General features: G+C 34.6%; 1 protein-coding gene across 3 annotated transcripts in view; it reads left to right on the plus strand.

Moving 5' to 3' along the window:
* The window catches only part of LOC118200693 (organic cation transporter protein-like), an 88,216-nt gene that overhangs the window by 45,895 nt on the left and 20,833 nt on the right, over positions 1-21,488 (plus strand). For all 3 annotated transcript variants that reach the window (XM_085813738.1, XM_035372651.2, XM_035372652.2), the window contains exons 3-7: positions 4,395-4,613; positions 4,701-4,804; positions 11,552-11,706; positions 14,695-14,863; positions 20,984-21,131. In XM_085813738.1, the coding sequence (XP_085669864.1) occupies positions 4,395-4,613; positions 4,701-4,804; positions 11,552-11,706; positions 14,695-14,863; positions 20,984-21,131 (795 nt within the window). The remainder of the gene's footprint in view (positions 1-4,394; positions 4,614-4,700; positions 4,805-11,551; positions 11,707-14,694; positions 14,864-20,983; positions 21,132-21,488) is intronic.

Below are 21,488 nucleotides of genomic sequence, written 5' to 3' on the forward strand. Positions count from 1 at the left end.
TTTACTGTGCTATTAAAAAATACCTAGCAAAAATATAAAAGGGACTTAAATAAGTAAATTTTTTTAATGGATGCATACGCTGAAATGGTGCATTGAGGTAGTATGGGCGCTATTAAAGGGTAGGTAAAAGCGCTGTGCTCTCTTGAATTTTCAGAAAGCCGCTCAGATTTCGAGCTACGCAAATGCAGAATTTACTGGAATGCATTATTCTCTGTTTTATCTGTAGGCTGCGAACGGAAACGGAACAACTGCACAGAGAAGATACTAATGAAATAGTTTGTAACCTCATTTAAGCAGATGTTCTATTTTAACTGAGATCTCGTAGGTAAAATAAATGCATGTCGGTAAGCTTCGCATTCGTGTAGCGATCATACCGCTCAGAATGAGCACAGAAAAAGATAATTTATGCCAGCAGAATGTCTGTACATGCTGCTGAACAGAGCTTTGTACCACGTCAACGCCCCATTTTGGTATACACGTTCCGTTGTAAAATATGCTTACTAAAGTTCCCTCTAACTGCCTTTACACATTGACGGAAAAAAGATCATAACACCAAGAAAACATTATTGTAGAATAAAAGAAATTTCGGCAATCATTTGTCTAGGTAACAACATATTTATCTGATTAAATTTTGAAGATCACAAATTAATGTAAGCGTGAGAAGAGCCATTTCAACTATGGAATGCTGGTACATTAATAACCGGTGTTACCGCCAGAATTTTGAATGCAAGCATGCAAATGTGCATGCATTGTGTTTTACAGGTACCCGATGTCAGTTTATGGGATGAAGTTCCATGTCTGTTGCACTTGGTCGGTCAATAAATGGACAGTTAATGCTGGTTGGGGATGACGCTGGAATTATCTGGCAACGATGTCCCATACGTGCTTGATTGAAGAACGATATATTGATCTAGCAGACCAAGGCAACATATCGACACTCTGTAGAGCATGTTGGATTACCGCAGCTGTATGAGGGTGAGCGTTCTCTGGTTGAGAAACAACCCCTTGAATGCTAATCAACATATGGCCATCCCTAAGGCAGAACTGGTTTTCATCAGAAAACACAGCAGATCTCTACCCTTTTCTCCTGTTAGCTCTAGCTTCATACCACTGACATCGCAAACGGCAGTGGTTTGGAGTCAGTGCAATGCACGATGCAGGGCGTCTGGCTCGGAGCTGTCTGCCAAGAAACGATTTGTAACAGTTCGTTGTGTTACTGTGGTGCCAACTGCAGTTCGAATTTCTGCTGCAGACGCAGTGCGATGCGTCACAGCCATACACGAAACATGATGGTCTTCCCTCTCAGTAGTGGCGCCTTCTTTTTAACTGTTGAAATTATTTCATTTCCCCTCCAAGAATCAATTTTTCCTTTATCTTTTATCGCCTGTTGCCGACTAAATCACGTGACCGATGGCAGAAAAAAGAATGTAATAACTCTTTTAGTTTAACTTAAGAGTAATGCTTGAAATAAGCTCCTTGGCCGCATGGCGGTAATCAACAATCATAATGTTATTCCTGAAGTATTCAATCTTGGCCCTATGATGAGTTATTTTATACTACATGTAAATTTCGTGTTTGAATAATATACATATTGTAAATAGTTTCTTCATTAAATATTACTGTACTTCAATTGGAACTTGTCATTCTTGAGTTCTTTACGTGAAAATGGATATGTTGACTCTTGATAGGCGATTAAGTTGATGCTCTCCCAACTCATTATAAAAGTTACTCGGGAAACGTGATCGTAATGTACAAGTCTTTATATTAACCATTGCTGTCAACAATCAGAACCAGTGAATATATTCTTGCCAAGTCTTTCTGCAATATCTAGGAAAGAAAATCTACCTTCTTGTAGTTCTATTACACGATCTCGTTCAAATTCACTGAACTGTTGACAATGGTTTCTTCGTCTTCTTAAAGGCATTCTTAACTAACCACGTCAAATCTCAACGATAAATACCACTCACGAAGTTTACAGAATACAAAGTAAACCTAATTTACATGTTCATAGTGACGCTATTAGTGGCGTTACTTATAGTGGTGCGACATTTATGCGCCTAGCGCGAAATTTGAATTGATGTCGTTTTTCAGATGTATAAATTACTCTTACCGAATTTCGTTTATCTAATACAACTCCTTCTTCGTGCTGGGATTTTTTTCCGTCAGTTATTTCTGCCAAAAGTTTCTGAATCATTACGCGTAATAGAAATTAGGACTGATTGTAATCCTTAACGGCTTCTGACATTACGAGCGACTTAGATTTCAAGTCAGGATATTTTCTACATCTGAAATTTTCCAAACTGATGCAGTATTTGCTTAAAAATTGAAGTACTTAACTCTTTCTGGTACACAGTAAATCAACAGATTCTTATATCAAAAATGCTTATGGGAAGAAACCAAAAAAATAAGTAATTAAGATTTATTAGGAAAAATATTTAGCTCTGCAGTGAAATGAATTTATAGCTAAAAATCAGAATTTATTTTTAAAATTTTGCAAAGAGAACAGAGCATCTTAAACTTGTTTCATTCTTAAAATTAAAAATATGATATTTACATTTATGCTGACCTATTTTTCTAACGTAGATAAAATTATGAGTAGCTATCTTGAAGGTTAAATAGCTTCAAGTAACATCGTCATATAAATCTGAAATGACGTCCTTGATTCAGTTTTGAAAGAAGCAAACTCTCCAATGCTTTCGACCGCTGAATCAATATTTTACATTGGAATCCTCGAAATCCATAAACCTATGAAAAGGATTCGAGATTTGAAAACTTGAATTTTCGCTTTGTTTTCGTCCTTCGAATCTTTCGAATCCTAATCTCGAATACATTTAATAGTATTCGAGATTAGGATTGGAACATTAAGAAGATAAGATAGTCAAAACATTAAAAAGATAAGATAGTCAGAACATTAAAGAGATAAGTATATTTTCTTATCTTGCTGCAATTTCAGTACACCCCAATTATTAATATCCACTTGTGGCTGCTTTGAATGCCTTACTCTTATTTTTCCAGACGGTTTTGAGCATTTTTTGTTAGGTGACTCTTGAAATAATCCTATACCCTTATTTTAATTTAAAGAAATTCTAAAAACATATGAAAGAATTGAAGTGCTACTTAACTATTTTTGTCAAATTGTACAAATAAAATGAGTTGCAAGCTTCAAGAATTCTAATTGTTTTATTCCATTTATTAAATTTTAATTTCCCTTTTTAAAATAAATATAGTGTAGCGGACTTACGGGTTCGTTATAGATTGAAAGCACACAAGTCCGTTGATAGGTTAATAAAATTTATTTCATCAAAATAAACACTTCAAAGTTCTGGAATTTCTCGCAGAAATACTCGTACAGGAGTTCACACTTTCACAAAGTACAATCAGTAGTTACGCATTAAACTACTAAAAACGTTAAGCACAATACATTGCAAATGGCATCTAAAGAGAAAGGTAACTCAGATATATCTCAGTTCATGCGGAACTAACAACTCGCGACAACAATAACTAAGCAACTGAGAACAGATGCTCTGTCTCTGGCCTTATATAGTTTTCACTCGGTCGCCGAGATGTTTCTAGTACTTTCTACTTCTTGAAATTACTGGAATACAATACGAAGGTGGAATTACGGTTACAGCTTCCATAGTAGTCAATTACATTTATTCAATTTCCAATACATGTTACGGTAATACAGGGACCGGACCAAAATGTCACGAAGTTTGGCGACTTTTGGAGATTTCTAGCCAAATTTGGTGATAAAATAAGTAGCCTAAACCGTTGTTGGCTTAGGGATATCTTGACAAATTACCGAGATACCCATTTACTCAATGTTAAATGCACTTGTCCTGCATTCATACTTTTTCAGCATAGCTTCTCTCTTTAGATTTTTCATGTTACAAAGAAATACAACAATTTTTTATAATTCTGCTAAAATGATCTATCTAAGCATATAGCGTATTTTTATAAACGGTATTATTAAAACATTTCCATTAAACGCAGATTTTATTTTATTTTTCAGAAAATCTTCAAATAAATTATTATTATTATTATTATTATTGTTATTACATAAAGTATTCGAAATACTTACGAATCTTGCAGATTTCAGATTTGGAAATTTGTTGATTTCAGTAAAATCTTGTAGATTTCAGATCGAGAAAATTCAGGATTCACCCCTCTCTGATATTTTGAATATGAAAGCTTCATTAAGTAAATGCTTGTAGCAAAGTGTAGTAGGACTACTAACATTTATAAGGGAATTTTTTTCCTGACCATGACTGAAAATTAATATAATCGTAACAAGTATAACAGAAAATACTGCTAGGAATATGCCATAACGTTACCTTGAATTAAACTGATTTAGAAATGTGCAGTAACTGAAATTTTTTTTTTTTCATTTAAAGGCGCTTCTTGCGAACATATCTGTCGAGCAATGGAAAAACGAGAGCGTTCCTATGGTAAATAAACGTGGAGGCGGCATGGAACGTAGCAGTTGTACTGTATACAATGTGTCCTATACAAATGGTTCGTTCCTCTCACCATTTCCACAAGAGAGTGACGCTATAACTTGCAACACCTGGGAATACGATGTTTCTTTTTACAAATCGACAATGGTGGATGAGGTACGAATTAAGTTCTTTTCCATATAGATGCATAAATTCTGTTACAAACCGGTGAAGTTTATCCACACAATTCCTTTCTCCTTGCAGTGGGATCTCGTCTGTGATCGTGAATGGTTGGTGTCCGTTGCCAAAACAGTTTATATGATAGGTTTCTTGGTGTCAGTTACAGTGTGCGGACAGATGTCTGATAAGTAAGTCTCTGAGCTGTTTAGAGCAATTTTGTTCAAAAGATATATGATTCTATGTTATAACTATAAATGCTAAGTTTTACTTATTCATACAAATATATTTATTTTGTACCTATTATTATAAAGTACCTATTATTAGACATATCATAACGGCATAAGCCTATTCGAAGAACTGCCTTTCTTTAAAAATTATTTCTGGACATGTATTTATAATTACCAAGCAATTTTCAAAATGAGGAAGGAAATTTTTTGAAAAAATATTCAGATCAACATTGCGATAGGAGGATTCAATAATACAAAATCTAACTTTTATTATAATTATCTTAGAATAAAAGGTCCAAAGAATGAACTTTTACCTACTATTTATTAAGGTTAAATACGAAAATTTCTACACTTCTTATTAAAAAATGTTCCTTGAAATTCCTTGAGCAATTAACAACTTCATGGATCAGTTTGATGAGAGAAAAACGATAAGAGAGTTCGATCAATGATTATGTGTAAGACAAAATGTGCCGTTTTGTCTTACACATAAACATTGATCGCAATACGTTTTCTAAAATGGTTTTCTTTAAATATAATGTATCTACTAGTGGAGGAGAAGATAAAATGACTGACTACCAGTAGTTCATCCTGGATTCGGTTTCTGTTCATTCTTACTGCATAGAGTTTTTATGGGTTGCTCCATGTGTATCGTGAATACGAGCCAGTATCTGTAGAAAGTCTTCCATTAAGACATCTCTTCTGAGACAAATGCTCTTTTGCTTTATCAAAATCCCTTAACGAATAGTAACCAACCTATATCTGTTTAGAATCTCTTCGAAATTGTTTAGCAGATATCTTTGACACGTGACTTAATTCGTTCTCGAAATTTATTTATAAGAGTATAGAATATTTTGTATTTAATATATTAGAGCATAACAAATATTTTATAAGACGAATTTTTTTTTTTATCTACGAAGAGAGTATGAAATTTGCAGAAACCTCCTATTCCCAAACATTTTCTACTTTATTTTGAGAAACTGCATTAAATGGATAAAATTTATGAAAATGAAGTCTATAGTTATTGTATACTTGTCTTCTTCGAGCATTTTGTGTGCTAAGGATATTCTGTGTAGTAAGTTTAACTTTACAAACTTCTAACAAGGAGAAACTCACTATTGAAAGAATAACATTGTTCCTCGAATTATTTTTATAGAAACCTTAAACAGAACTTTTGCAGACGCTAGCAAACTATATGGAAATAAACATAAGCACAATATTTTAAATAACATTCTTTTTAATTAAGTTGCTTGGTTTGCTGCCTTGTTGCATGACTTTGTGGATAACGGACCACACTTCGAACCACAGTCTGTGCTTCGAATTCTTCTGACGTGGGCCCTGTTTTTTTAGTAACAGAGATCTTGATTCTCACTTTTGTGTTCATTCCTCATATACTAAGGAGCATTGACGATTTCCCTATAGGCTTAGATTCTATAGAAATTTTTTTTCAGCATATTGTCGTATGGAGGAGGAGTAAAGTAAGGAATATTATTTCATTGTGAAGAGAAGACTGCTGTGTTTTCCGAAAAGAGGTCTTTATTTAGCAACGGAAATATTAAATTTATTTTTTGAGTTTTGTAAAAGGTCCAAAACTGAGTTTGTTGTCAAATACGATGCCGAAACATGTAGCGTTTTGTTTCCAATGTATTTATTCTTCAAATAACGTAAGAGTAGATGGTAAATTAAGTTAATGACCTTTGCGAAATAGAACCGTTCTTGATTTGTTAACATTAAGATTTTATTGAAGCTGACTGTAAATAATTTCTAGCAATTTTCTCCGAGTCAGAATAGCTGTGCCATCAGCGAAGAATGCTAATTGAATGTAAGGTGTTATGATATATATTATTGTATATGTTACGGTGAAACACCGAAATCTGGAGAATGTCGACTTTCCCCGGTGAATGTCAACATTCACATAGTCTCTTGGTGTATGTCCGAAATATTTTCCAAATAGTCTTATTTATGACTTACACCGGTCAATGTCGACATTCACCATGTACTAATGGTGAATGTTGAACATATAACAATGTTATATTTTCTTCTTCGTAATTCAGTCGCGAATAAACGCACTTGAGACTTAAAATAAGAACTTAAGAACATGAGAACCTAAAGCACACAATACATTCAAAATGAGAAAGGAAAATAATATAAGTTAAAAACTTACTTAATTATACAGTACGTTCTAAATGAGAAAATAAAATAACAGTCATAAAAAACTTACTAAATTATGCGATTCAAATCTTATTTATTGCAACAACTTAAACTATTATGGCACTTTATGACCTCTCTTTTCGACTTTCACCGGAGCATATCTGTGATTGTCGACATACACCCGTGAGGGTCCGAATATACAAGAATGTAGTGAAATATTCGGTCTTTCACCGACGTATTTAGTGAATGTTGATATTCTCCGGTGAAAGTCGACATTCTCCAATTTCGGTCTTTCACGGTAACATATATATGTCATATAATAAAGGATTTAGAACTTTGGGATACGCTTGTTTTAATCGGCCTCTTCGAGTATGCATTTTTAATTCTGACAGCGAATGATCACTCATATAGAAAAGAAGCGATAATTCGAATTAGATTTTCTGAAAAATTGACTTTCAGATCGCTTTGTATCATTTGTATCAGTTTTCAAATAACAGAATGCATTCATAAACGTTATCGCCATATTTTATTTTTTAAAAAATAATATAGGAAAAATAAAAAATGTATGGCAAGACAAATAAAAGAATGTTGCCACTAAATCGCCATGTCTTATTTTTAAAGAAGTAATGAAGCAAATATAAAAAAAGTGTATGGCAACATTTAACAATTTATCGAGAGTTCCAAAGCTTTTAAAGATTTTATAATTTTACTACTGAATAATTTTACGTGGCGTAATTGAGAAGAAAGCGATGATTAATTATCGCTTAAGTTAAACAGAAAAAAAAAGTTGTGCTAGCAGGAGTAAATCCAAGAACAAACTGGTAAAATGCAAGCCAAGCGAAAGCTAAAAAAATATTAACAAACGCTCTGGTACGAAGTCGAAATCCGAATCCTTTGAAACTTCTTTTTTTAACGTTGCCATGTTTTGAAAGGTCGAAAGAATAATTATTCATGTGTAATATTTGAAAAGAATAAAAAAATAAATTATTAAATTAAAAATTTAAATAAAATCCTAAAAAATTATTAAAAATTTATTATTATTTTAACACTTTATTCTGAATTATACTTATTTTTTTACTTGAAAAACGTTCAAAATGTAAAATACTAGCATCGGATCTATGCAGCAAATAATACAATTTAAAATACATAAAAAATTATAATATAAAAATACAAAGGAACAAAATGCAGGCCCTTCTAACTCTCTGACAATCCGTGAGAAAAACTGTTGTGAATTTTAATGATGGGTACTTTAGCTTGAAATTTTAAAGAAATGTTGCGAAGTGAAACATTTAAGTTGTGTCAAGAGCTTAATGTTATATTTCTACATTTTTGAAAGTTTTTGGAAATAAATACCATCCGTAAATTATAAATAAATTTGTGAAAAATACGATTGGGTGTAACAAAACAAATAAACAAAACTTTCTTTTTTCCAAATTTTTGCATTGTACATTATTTTTTTCTTATCCATTTAAAATACTATTCCCGAAAAATTTTTTTCAGCAGAAAATAACATTAAATGAATGAGTAATACCAAATATATAGTACTACTGCCCACAGGCTTTGTATCAGAGACTGCTCTTTTAAAGCGCTGTGCGTACCTGCAGAAATTATTGTTCGCAGTAAAATAAGTTTCAGTGCTAATTTAAATTAGGTCCAGTTTTTCTCGTTTATTTCCTAATAGTGCGGGCTAGGTGTTTCTTTCAAAGCACTGTACGTAGCTGCAGGGATTATTGTTCGCAGCAAAATAAGTTTTTCAGTGTTACTTAACGTTAGGTCCAGTTTTCTCGCTTATTTCATAATAGTGCGGGCTAGGTGTTTGCAAACATATTTATTCTGAAGTACACTAGTACGATGCAGAATTTTAGCAACATCGAAGTCCTGATAAGAAGGTAGGCTCGTCTGCGTGTGGGCAACTTTAATTTATATCTCTTCTACAGCCATGGTTGCAGTGAAAGCAGTTAGAATAAACGGTTAGAAAAAAAATTAAAAATTAGTGCTTTTCTTAAGCCATAACTTAATATTAAAAGCTTAATTTAGCGTTTCTTAGATTTGGTGGTTTCAACAGTCATGTGACTCTGGTTTAACTCAGGGGAACCAGCGGTCAAAGCTGCTGAATACTGGTAGTTCGTACTGGGTTCGAACTCAGGCGAACGGGCTCCTGCAGGGTTGGTTTTCGTGGGTTTTCCCATGTGTAAGGAAAATGTGAACCATTTTACCTTGTAACAAGCCATATTCCATGTGTAATGCGAAGATGAATTAAGTCTTGTAGGAAGGCATCTCTCTCCTTTCGTAAATAGCTTTGGTGTGCATTGTCACATTCAGATTTATCAACAAACTAACCACTGGAAATGAAATAAAATTAGGCAAAAACAACAACTATAGACTGCCGTCAATTTCAAGTAGAACTATGGATTTCAAGGGCAATCTGGCATAGGTCTCTTTTCTTCGGAGAAAGAGGAAGAGTGGAATTTTCAGAAAAAGCGGAACAGCTGACTGTTGTTACGCGTGTTCTGAAGCTTGCAGCGTAAACAGAAACTGCAGCGTGGACGGAGCAAAGAGCCAAATTTATAGGGAAAATTATTTCACTATAAATGTTATGCTTTACTGTAGGGTTTCTTAAACTTTCTGGTGTGGGGACCCCCTAATATTTACGAAACGTTTGTGGGACTCCATAAGAATTGCGCAAATCCGACACACGCGTGAGTGAAACTATTAGTTTCTTCACTTGCTATTGCATATACTATTGCAATTTTAGCTCATTGACTTTAATTTTTAAAGTAAAATTAACGTTTCTATTGTAAAAAAAAATTCGTCGAAACGTTTTCGTTTTTCTTTATCTGTATTTTCTTATCTTTACCTATTTTCAGATACATTATGTAAAAATATTTGGTAATAATAAAATTATTATAAGAAGAAATATCAGAATTGCTAAATTTTTGGCGACCCCCTACTGCAAGTCCCGTGGCCTACAGTTTAAGAAGCTTTGCTTTAATCCATCCATGCCGCATTTTTTTTCCGTTTATTTTTGCTTTTGAAAAAGAGGATTCGCATTGACCAAAGTAACAGCTGACCTTCCTAAACATTCATTATTCACACTAAGGTATTTTAATTTATTCACATTTAGAGCAATACACAGGGGTTGGACAAAAATATGGAAACACCTTTAAAAAAACATGTTTCTTTGCTTAATATGGTGTAGGAAATGCAAAACGCTGGCAAGTTCAGATAACGATGTTGGCGGTGGATAACGAGAACGCACTTTCCGTTCCAATGTAGACCACAAAGGTTCGATAATATTCAGGTCTGGTGACTGTGGTGGCCAGGGGAGATGGGAAAACCAGTCCTGGACAATGTGAGCTGTGTGAACAGGGGCTTTGTCGTCTTGGAAGACACCATCACCATCGGGGAACAAAGTTTGTACCATGGGATGAACTTGATCGGCCAAAATGTTCACATAAGTCTTGGCAGTCATGTGCCCTGACACAGTTATCATGGGGCTAGCAGAGAACCACGATATGGCTGCCCAAACCATAACAGAACCCCCGCCATGTTTCACTCTTGGCAACAAGCAGTCTGTATTATAGGCTTGAGATGGCGTTCTCCAGACGTAAACTCGGCCAGAAGTGGGAAACAATGTGAAAGAAGACTCGTCAGACCATATTACTCGCTTCCACTGCTCTATAGTCCAGGCTTTATGACTTAAACACCACCTTTTCCTATTACGGGCATTAGCATCACTGATGAGTGGCTTCTGAATTGCAGCACGACCAGCAATTCCCTGTTTATGAAGCTCCCTTCTAATTGTTTTGGTACTCACAGGGTTCGGTAACACAACATTCATTTCAGCAGTAACTTTTGCAGCTGCGGTCTTCTTATTTTTCGTCACAATTGCCCTTAATGATCGTCTGTCACGATCACTCAGGACACACTTTCGTCCGCGCTGTGATTTAGCAGATGTTTTTCCGCTTTTCAAATATGCGGAATAAATCTTCGATACAGTACCTCTTGAAAGACTAAACACCTCGGCTACCTTGCTTACGGAAGCACCTACCATACGTGCTCCAACAATTTGCCCACGTTCGAAGTCTGTTAACTCTGACATAATGCAATGACAACCTCACATAACAGTACTCCGACAACAACTGAACTGTTTAGCACATTTACGAAGTTGTATAGGTGGCGTCAGTAGTCAAAAACGCCAGCGCCACCTACATATTTCATTAAAATCAATCTTTCTTTTCAAACATGCATTTCACAAGGTGTTTCCATATTTTTGTCCATCCACTGTATATTTATTGATAGATGCCAAATTTTTCAAAGAGCAAACACAGATTCGGAAATTTATTAATAAAGAATATTTGACTAGGATACAATGTATTAAAGTTTAACTACTGTTGAATGGATAATGCACTTCTTAAAATGCTTATTTGTTTGGGATTAAGCGATAAAATTATCAAATTTCTTAGACCATAATTACGTTCTTTTGTAACTCTTTTCCATAAAATATTTAAGATCTAGTAAATAACATCAATAAAATCTCACAATGTTTCTTGTTTAAAGGTTTGGACGTCGTCCTGTGGTGATCACATGCCTCTGTGTGTTTCTTATAGCTGCATTACTGACAATGCTTTCCACGAATTTCTTAATGTTTATTGTTCTCCGTTTCTTTGTTGCTCTGGGGCTGACATCAGTCTTCACAGTTTCATACGTCATACGTAAGACATTTTTTTGTTTATTCTTAGGTTCAAAATACACTCATGTCCATAAATTAAAGATAATGCAAAATCGGGCAAAGGAAGCGTTAGAAGAATAACAAATTTGACCTATTTGTAAAGCTTATTTATTAAACAAATAGTAAAGAGAAAAAAAAAAAAAAAAAAAGATGCTATATATTTGATATTAGTAAAAAAATTAGCGATTTTTTTCTCCCTGGAGCAAATTACAAAAAAAAAAAAAAAAAAAAAAACCTACTTACAAAAAACCAATATTACATGGTTGGTATGATTGTTAATACATTGTATGTCTCCCAGACGATGCAATACAGTCCGTACAACGCCTAGGAATGCTGAGTATCAAATTATCGATCTGATCTTGGGGGATATTACACCACTCAAAAAGCAATGCTCTCCAAAGTTCCGGTAGACATGTAGGAGGAGGTTGACGGGCTGCAACTCGTCGGCCAAGCAAGTCCCACAAGTGCTCTACTGGATTCAAGTCCGGTGAGAATGCTGGGCAGTCCATACGGGTGATATCCTCCGATTGAAGGCATTCGCTTACGATGTTTGCACGGTGAGGACGGGCGTTGTCATCCATAAACACAAATTGTGCGCCCATGGCGCGCGGAAACAAACGTACACGTTGTTCCAGAATGACGTCCCGATAGATTTGGCTTGTCATGGTTCCAATTTGAACAAGCAAGTCAGTTCTGAAACCCAGAATAATTCCACCCCAAACGAGCACTCCTGCACCACCGTAACGGTGTCGTTCAATGATGTTTTCTTGGTGGTAACGGGTACCTGGAGCTCTCCATATGAAAGTCCGGCGAGAATCAGACTGCAAGCTAAACCTAGACTCGTCGGAAAACATCACACAAACCCACTGTTACGGTGTCCACAATGCATGCTCTCTACTCCAGGCTAACCGCAGGCGACAGTGAGTTGCAGCAAGTGGAACGCATCTGACAGGTCTACGAGCATATAGACGAATCTGCCCTAAGCGTCTGTACACGGTCTGCCTTGAAATTGTAGTACCAGTGGCTGAAGAGAGCTGACTAGATAGGTCTGAGGCTGTGCTCCGCCTGTTTCTTTTGGCAGTAACTGCCAAATACCGGTCCTCATTCGGCGTTGTAACCGTTACAAAACAGTTACAGCACAGGTCACAGACGTTACACGACGGTCACAGACGTTACACGTTACGGGGCGACCTGTGCTGTAACGTCTACTCACATTACCATCCTCTTGGAATCGTTGCCAAAGCCTGGAGATGACACTCTGGGCAATTCCAAGTTCGTCTGATACTTCCAGTTGGGTACGCCCACATTCCAGACGGCCGATAATTCTACCACGTAAAAAATCATCCAAATGCGTCCTTTGTGTCATAACTATTCGGTTATTGCACTGAAATGCTTATAAAGCGCCTGCGAACAATTGTACTTCTTTGCCTGTATTCCTTATATGTCACTCTCTTACACTCTCGTCATTGTGACGTACCATCGGTGTCATCTGGTTACTTCCTGAAATTTGCACATGATTCTTGAAGATGTGTGTAGTGATTTTACAGGTGATATATTTATTTTAGAGTTCGATTTCCGCGTGACTCGGAATTATCCTTATTTTATGGACATGCGTGTATATTAGACTAGGAAAATTGATTTATAAAATTGATCGCCAAAATTTGAGTCACTAAATTCATAAATGGAAGTGATAGAAATACTAAAAATATTTTACAATGAGTTTTAAACATAGGCTCTGTTGAACGGTAGAGTATCGCTTAAGCTCGCTGTTTCCTAGAGATATTTAACTGTATGAAATTTGTACTTAGTAGCCCCAATGGGCGTTATCTCAGAAGTGCTATTAGTCTCAAAACGGCATTTTGATTCGAATCACTTTTCAAATTGTTGCCGTCAAATATTATTGCCCTGTATTATATTTAAAGAAATTAAATAATGAATAATCTACATAAATGTATATATGTTTCTCACACTGTGTAGAAACAATGGTACCTAGAGTCATCAAATTTTGAATAACATAGTCCTCCATATTGGGCACTTGAGAGTCCGAATTTGGAATTTGTTTTATTGTCTATTTCATATTTTGTAAAACTTTTACGAATTTTTTATTAAATGTCAACAATTTCAAAGCGAGTAGTGGCAACATTGTAAGAAATAAAACATTTTTGTCTCCAGCTCATGAGACTGTCTATTTGAAATTCTAAAGATATGTTGTTTTAAAATTATTTTTAGCACAATGTGGCTTCAGCCCAAATATTCTCGGAACGTATATGCGTATGTAAATAAATAATAACAATAATAAAAAAAAAAAAAAAAAAAAAAAAAAAAAAAAAACGCCGATTTGAACGTAACATAAAATCTGAAAGATTTCACTCTTTTTAAAAATTTAAATTCATTTGTGCTATCAGTTATTTCGCAGGAATTTATTTTAATCTCTAATAAGTTTTAAAATTTCTTACAACTAAAAAGATTAATTTCAAGAAAGTTAGCCTAAATTTAATGAACTTCAAAGAAAGTTGCTATGCACGTATTTCGAGGAGAACGTTATAGAATTTCGAGGAACAGAGATCATAATGTTTTTTGGAAATCTATAGATTATTTTATTTGTATATATGAAATCAAAAAATCAAAAACATGGTTTAAAAATTTTGTAATTGGTTTCCTGAAGATCTTCAGTGATTTTACTTTTTAAAAGAAATGCCATAAATGAATACGCCAGACGAAGAATTAGAAATTCTAGCGTATAACAAACAATCATGTTTTAAAACTAATGTATAAAAATGTGACTCATCTGTGAAACGAAATTATGAAAGTGTGTGCACTTAATTTTGAACATTATTCGAAAGAATTAAAAAAATAATATTAAAAATAAATGTAGCGGGAAACACTTTCCTGTTATCAAGTTATACTTTGAACAATTACACTACAGTTAATTTTGAAAATTTAATACGAGTTTTTTAATATTCATTTTCAGTTACTGAAGTAGTGGGTGCAGAATATAGGTCCGCTTATTGCTTCACATTTAAGTTTGGCTGGGTGTTCTCGTACATGCTTCTACCAGGTATAGCTTGGTTAATTCCTAGTTGGTTCTGGCTACAATGTGCCATCACAGTTCCATGGTTGATACTTCTCTGTGTCTTCTGGTAAGGCTCTGAAAAAGGGTATGAAAATTTAAGTAATCATTTAAGATTAATTTTGCATTGTATATATTTTTATTAAAATGTATTTTATTTTTTACATGGTTACTGAATCAAAGAAAGAAGTATTTGCCATCATCATTCCATCTCATCTTGCATATATTCCTTACAAATTATTCTCAATTTCATTTTTAATTTTTGTTTCTTATTTCTGAAAGTTACCGAATTTTTTTCTGTAACATTTATGTAAGTATAATCTAAGCATAAGCCAGTATACACTTTCTGATACAGAAAATGCTCCATCTTGAAGGAATCCTTAAAATCGACTGAAATGTTTCGAAACTTGATTTGTATTTATACATACAAATCAGCTCTGAGTGAAAGGTTTTAAGTTTTAAGCTTTTAAGTTTAGTGGAGTTATGCAGATAAAGTTGATCTGTTTCAATTGATCACATTATCTGTTAGACGATGTATTCAAAAACATGGTTTGGTATTAAGACTTCGAGTTTGTCCCTGAGGATAATATGTGATAGTGATTAGTTTGTTTTCTTTTGTAGGCTGACTGACAGATGGCCAGCCGTTTCTCAAATGAATGAGTTAATCAAGGAAGAATTCAGACATTTTGCAGGCGCTGACTTCTCATTTAGCCATCTGTAACTGTGCAAAACCGTAATGAAAAATTACATAGTTTATAAATTTGCGTTTGTATAGTTATTAATTTGGAATGTATGAGCCAGTTCTTATGAAATACAATAAGAAGATGGGTGCAGTACATCATCGATGAAAATGTGTGTCATTAACATTAATGTGTGTCCATTTTTTGAAACTCAGGATCCTAAAATGGATCCGTTGATTACTTAGATTTCTGTGCTGTTGATGCTAACGGCATGCCAAACCGAAAATCCGAGTTGAGTCAAGGCCTGGTATGATTTAAAACGAACACCAGCACTCCTGTTGTCACAACTGCTTCAGACTTTCAATCGATAACCATTGATGTCAGATAAAAGAAAGAATGGTTCTTTGAGCATGAGTCTTGTACATCTAAGAGGAGGCTGCTAAACTATTACATGACAATAGATTAGGTGAAGGGCAGATTAACCAAAGCTGTCAAAATTTTAAATATGTCTCAACCGAAGGATGAATAACACTGTGCCAATACTGGAACATCCAAATCTCTCCATATATTTTGTTGAATATTGGCAGTTAAGATATATGATTTAACATTATATACGGTGAGATATTCTATGATGATTCACATCTTTATAATCTGACCACTTCCCTGTGCTAAGTTTCTGTAAGGTACGTCACTGAGACTAGCTAGCTGTATACAAACATATAATACAACATCTCATAAGAATACTAATTTGATTCAAAGAACAAACAGATGAACGTAAATCATTAATTTAAATGATGGTAAAGGCAGTGATTTGACTCAAAATTTCTTATCGTTGTTTCCAAAATGATTTCACGTCTTCATTAAGGTAAAAAAAAAAAAAAAAAAAAAAAAAAAAAAAAATTGTACAAATGCGTTATTTTTGCAGTGAGAAATTACAAAAAGTAGCTTAATAACTACTGGGCTTTCTTCTTTTAGCTTGCTTTTTTCTTACATTATGAGACTAGCGTAATTTGCGTAAATCAACAGTCTTAACTTGTTACGAAATTTTGATAGCTCTGAAACAAAGTATTCATATTGCAACATTCCTCTATTAAGCGATAGCTTACTTGCCTTCGTGACTTCTACATTTCCGTTCTAAAGTTCCCAATTGCTCTAGTGTAGAACGAAGAGGTAGTTTGTGTTATGTGTTTCAAAATAGAGCTTATTATCACGCTCTTTTGAAGCTTCAAATTGACGAAAAATATGTAATTTGGAATGTATGAGATTGTTCTTTAAAGGAGTGCTCCGTAGTAATGAGTACACACACGTCTTAAAAGTTTTATGCTAAATAAAACTCAAGATCAGTTTGCTTTAAGTAACATAAAGAACACCTTAATTTCTAACAGCTATTCAAACTTGCTGACCAATACATTAAAAATGTCTTTTATCACCGCATTACTACAATTCGAAAATAGTAATGAATTTTTATTAATTTTTAACCTATTACTCTTATGCCGATAGAAGTTCACAATTTTAGTTCTTTGTAATTCAGACAGCTAAATTAATTCAGACAGTAAATAGCCACTTTGGGACTTATTTACGTGTCATAGAAGTTAACCTTATAGTTAGTACACGAGAAAAGTAATTATTTGCTTTAATCGTGCTTTTATAGATTCTTATAGTTTTAGATTTCAAAAATGCTTTCTGATTGTGAGTTAAATAAGATAGTCACAAGAGTTTCTTGAAAGATAATTAAAGCGGCATTGTACATTTTCCGATATCTAATAAACATGGATTACATAAATGACTAAATTAAAAGACAGTAAGTAAATGGGTTGGAAAGTTATAATTTTATCAAGGATTTTTTTTATAGCTCATAATAGTATATATCCTTAAACTTTTAATGCCTTAGCATTATTTTCACTCCATATAGCGAATTGGAAATGGAATATTATGCGTACCTAGCTTCTTAACATATTGTTGCGTTTTTCTTTTTTTCTGACCCCAGTTGTTACGGGGTTCGTGTGGATTTGAAGTGAATAACGACGACACTTGATGAAGTATCGAAACACACTTTATTTAGACAGTATTGTCAGGACAGCTCCAAAATACCTTTTGCAGTCGTCGATGAACTACTATAAAAACGCTGACACGATCAGCGACACAGCCTTCAGGTTATCACGCTATCACGGTGGAGACAGCTTCCTGCAAAGCACCCGACTCTGCTTTCCGGAGTACAGTTCCCGACTCTGCTTGGTCGTTCTCGGAACTCCCTGTATTCTCGAGACTCTCCACGCTACAACTCGCGATGCACTCGACGACACACAGAGCACAGCTCCTGACTCTTTGGTTCAGTCGTTTCCGGAGCTCAACACGTTCTCTCGACGATGCACTAACCGCGATACTCTACGAGACTCTTTCGGTGCACTCGACGACCCACTCAGCACTCGCTGGCCGGCTGTCAACGCGATCGCCTCCGCAGGGATTGACTCGCTAGGCGAGACACACTCACTCGATGAGTGACGCACACTTTCGATACTACTGACTGACTGCGGACCAACAGGGTTTATATAGCTTTCGGCTTGTGTTCGGGAACATTGTGGGCTAAACCGGTAAGAATTCGTTCCGGAAGGTTCTCCAACCGTCTATGGTACAACGCCAATTTTGTCGCCAAATGGGCGATTTCTCATCAAATGTGGCAACCCTGCCTTCCTTGCTTTTTTATGGCAACCCTAAAACTGCTTTGCGGGGAAGCCATCTCACCGCGCCTTTACATTTCGTAACAATATTTTTTTAATGAATTTTAATTCATACAATTAAAAATAATTGTTTCATAACATTATCAGTATTTGTATAAAAAGAGATCAAATTACTGCTATAAAGCAGAGTTGCCAACTCTCCCGATTTAGGCGGGAGACTCCCGATTTTCGACCGCTCTCCCGCCAACCCGATTTACAATATATTTCTCCCGACTTTTTCTTATTCTTAAAATTTCTCACGATTTTTATGGAAGTTGGCTTAATACTTTGTTATATAAACAAAAACAAAAAAAACAAAAAAAAAAAAAAAGTGATTTTGGCAGTCTGAAAGTAATTGAATTTTCTCTAGGTTATATCTAAAACAAAACCTTGCGAATTAGATAACTTCTGCTTTGTAAGTGAGAGCAGAGCATATACGTATCCAGAAACGTCGTTCTCCAGTTCTCCAATGGGGGCATCGTGCTCCACTACGTGTCATCTGGCATATATTAATTAGCCAATGAGGACAAAGCAAGCTGTTATTTGGATGTTCTTTAGTTATTTCGGTCATTTTGTCCTGAGTTGTTTGAGTATACGTGCCTTGGGGAAATAGTTTTAGAAATTATCATCTTTTGTTATGTCTGCCAGAAAGGTGAAATACTCGTGTACGTTTCAAAAATCGTACACAATTGACTTTCTTTCCATTATTTCCTCAAGGAAATGTAATAAATTTGTGATGTGTACCGCCTGTCGTTGCGATTTTTCGATTTCGCATGGTGGAAGGGCGGATGTTCTCAAACATGTGCGTACACAAAAACACAAGGACAACATGAGTTGTGTTGAAAAAAACGAAAAATAAAATTTTTCTTCGGAAACAGAGGACCAAAACGTTGCTAATGCAGAATGTCTGCTGATGGAATTTTAAAATATAGTGAGCTGTCTAGAATTATGTTGGCCATCTTGACAGTTCCCCATAATAATGCAGAGTGTGAGAAAATTTTCAGTAATGTTGCGAAAACGAGGACTAAATTTAGATCTAATATTAGTGATGACGCATTAGAAAAGCTTTTATTAGCGAAAGCAGGCCTACAAGCAATTATTACGAACAAAATTATGAAGTTTCTTTCTTAAAGAAAGCAAAATCTGCCACTGTTTCTAATATTTGTACGAAAATTAATTAAAGTGGTTTTCTTTTTTCTTAATCGATGCAAGTAATAAAAATGTTTTTTATGTGTAAGGTATTTTTGTGTTGCTTGCATTTAAGAATTAGTTACTCTTTAAAGTTAATTCATTATTAAAAACTATATTTTCATCATTTAAAAAGTCTTTTTAACGTTGTGAAAAATCTCCCGATTTCTTAAAAAAGTCTCCTGATTTTTGAGTGTCATAGGTTGGCAAGTATGTATAAAGTATTTTCTCTCTCCTTTCAGCATGCCTTCGTGGTGTAACGATAGTATACTCGGCGCGTATTCGAGACAGGTCCAGGTTCGAGTCCCAGCAAGGGTATTCCTCATTTTTCACGTCTCCTACTTGAAAAATAAAACCTATTGATTCTACAGTGGCGTCCGAACTAAAAGGTGATGAACAATAATTCGTCAGGATGCCTTCGTGGCATAAAGGTAGCGCACTCGGCAGGTATTCTACAGGTCCAGGTTTGAGTAACGGCGAGGGCATTGCTCATTTCATTTTTCATGTCTCCTGTTTCAAAAACACCTAACCACTCTATCTACACTACATTTTTAAATTTTGTAATACTAAAGGTACACTTTGTCACCGTGACTTAATGTTAAAATCTTTCGTGTTCACACATGTATAAGTTTCTCTACGGGACTAGTATGAGCGCTAGGTGGTAATTTCAACAGTAGTTCTAGCAGAATCCCTGCGAGGAAATAAAAGGTTATTAAGTACTAACGAAAAAAAGCATTTATTTTTTACATCCATATATATATATATATATATATATAGATAATTTAAGAAAGGAGAACAAACTAAAAAAGACCTGTGCGGTCAAGAACTTTGCGCATTGAGCTGCAAAATTATGGAATTAGCTGGATTCGAACCTCATTGTGCATTTCCCTTAAAGAGTCCGTAGTGAGATTCGAATTGGGCTAATTTACCATTTACCGATTCTTCGTAATTTTGCTTGTGTCTTTTATAACTTTTGTATTTATGTTAAAATGTTTTAGGATTGTTTAAACTTTAATCAACATTTTTTAACATTCAAATTAGATTTGAGTTTTACATTTACTTTTTATTTGTCAGTTTTCTTGTTATAATTTCATTTTTCTTGTATTTAAATTTTTTGTAATTGCAATTTATTCTAACTTAGTGTTAAAAAATTATTCACGGGAACCACAGTATCACATTTGCTTTAAAGCAATAGCATAAAGAATTTCCTTTTTACCTTATATATATATATATATAGATATAGATATGTATGTATGTATGTATCAGGCGTCTTTTTTTTTTTTTTTTTTTTCAATAGGAATGAAAACAGACTTGCGTTCATATTGCGTATCGAAATGAGATGAACTGTAATCCAGATTTTCTGATTTGCGTATTTCAGAGCTTCTAATCTAAGTGTTCAGAAGTAATGAAAGTATTATAAAAAATGTTCCTGAAAAAGAAAATTTTTGTTGTGTAATTTATATGTGCATACAGAATCGAAATCATACTTATGTAATAGATTACTGCTACTACCTTTCAGTTTGATGTTTCGTGGTCTGTTCCTTTCTTGTTTTGAGTTGAAAAAATCTAAATCTAGAATAACTGCGATTATTAACTTTCTTAAAGGGTTATTCCCGAAACCCCGCGTTGGCTTTTGACGCATGGGAAGTTTCATAAGGCAGAGGAAATATTACTTGAAGCGGCCAGGAGGAACAAGAAGGACATGAAGAAGACGAAAGCAGCTTTAGAACAATTTTTAACTCGCCAGATGAAGGTAGGCAATAACTCAATATGGAACTACTCTCATATGCGCCCTCAGGTCGCCAAATTTCTCGCCAAAAATTTTTGGGAAGAAACTCCAGCCATATTACTATCTAAACGTTTTGTCTACATTTCAAAGTTTAAGCCTGAAATGTCGCCAAAAACGCGGAATCACACCAAAAACTAGCGCAGAACACATATCGCCACATTTGGTGATCTTAGGGCGCATATAAGAGTAGAGCCCTCAATATCTCGTAAGCTCTTTAACTACTGTGCAATAAATAATATTTTTGAAGAAAAGGGTTACATAAGTTATCTTATAAGATATAATCTCCCGCATTCTTAGCGAACCTTCGTGGTGTAGTGGTCT

The sequence above is a fragment of the Stegodyphus dumicola genome, chromosome 1 (genome assembly GCF_044657685.1).
Source record: "Stegodyphus dumicola isolate Sdum_Otavi_A_Nest chromosome 1, ASM4465768v1".
NCBI classification, from domain to species: domain Eukaryota; kingdom Metazoa; phylum Arthropoda; class Arachnida; order Araneae; family Eresidae; genus Stegodyphus; species Stegodyphus dumicola.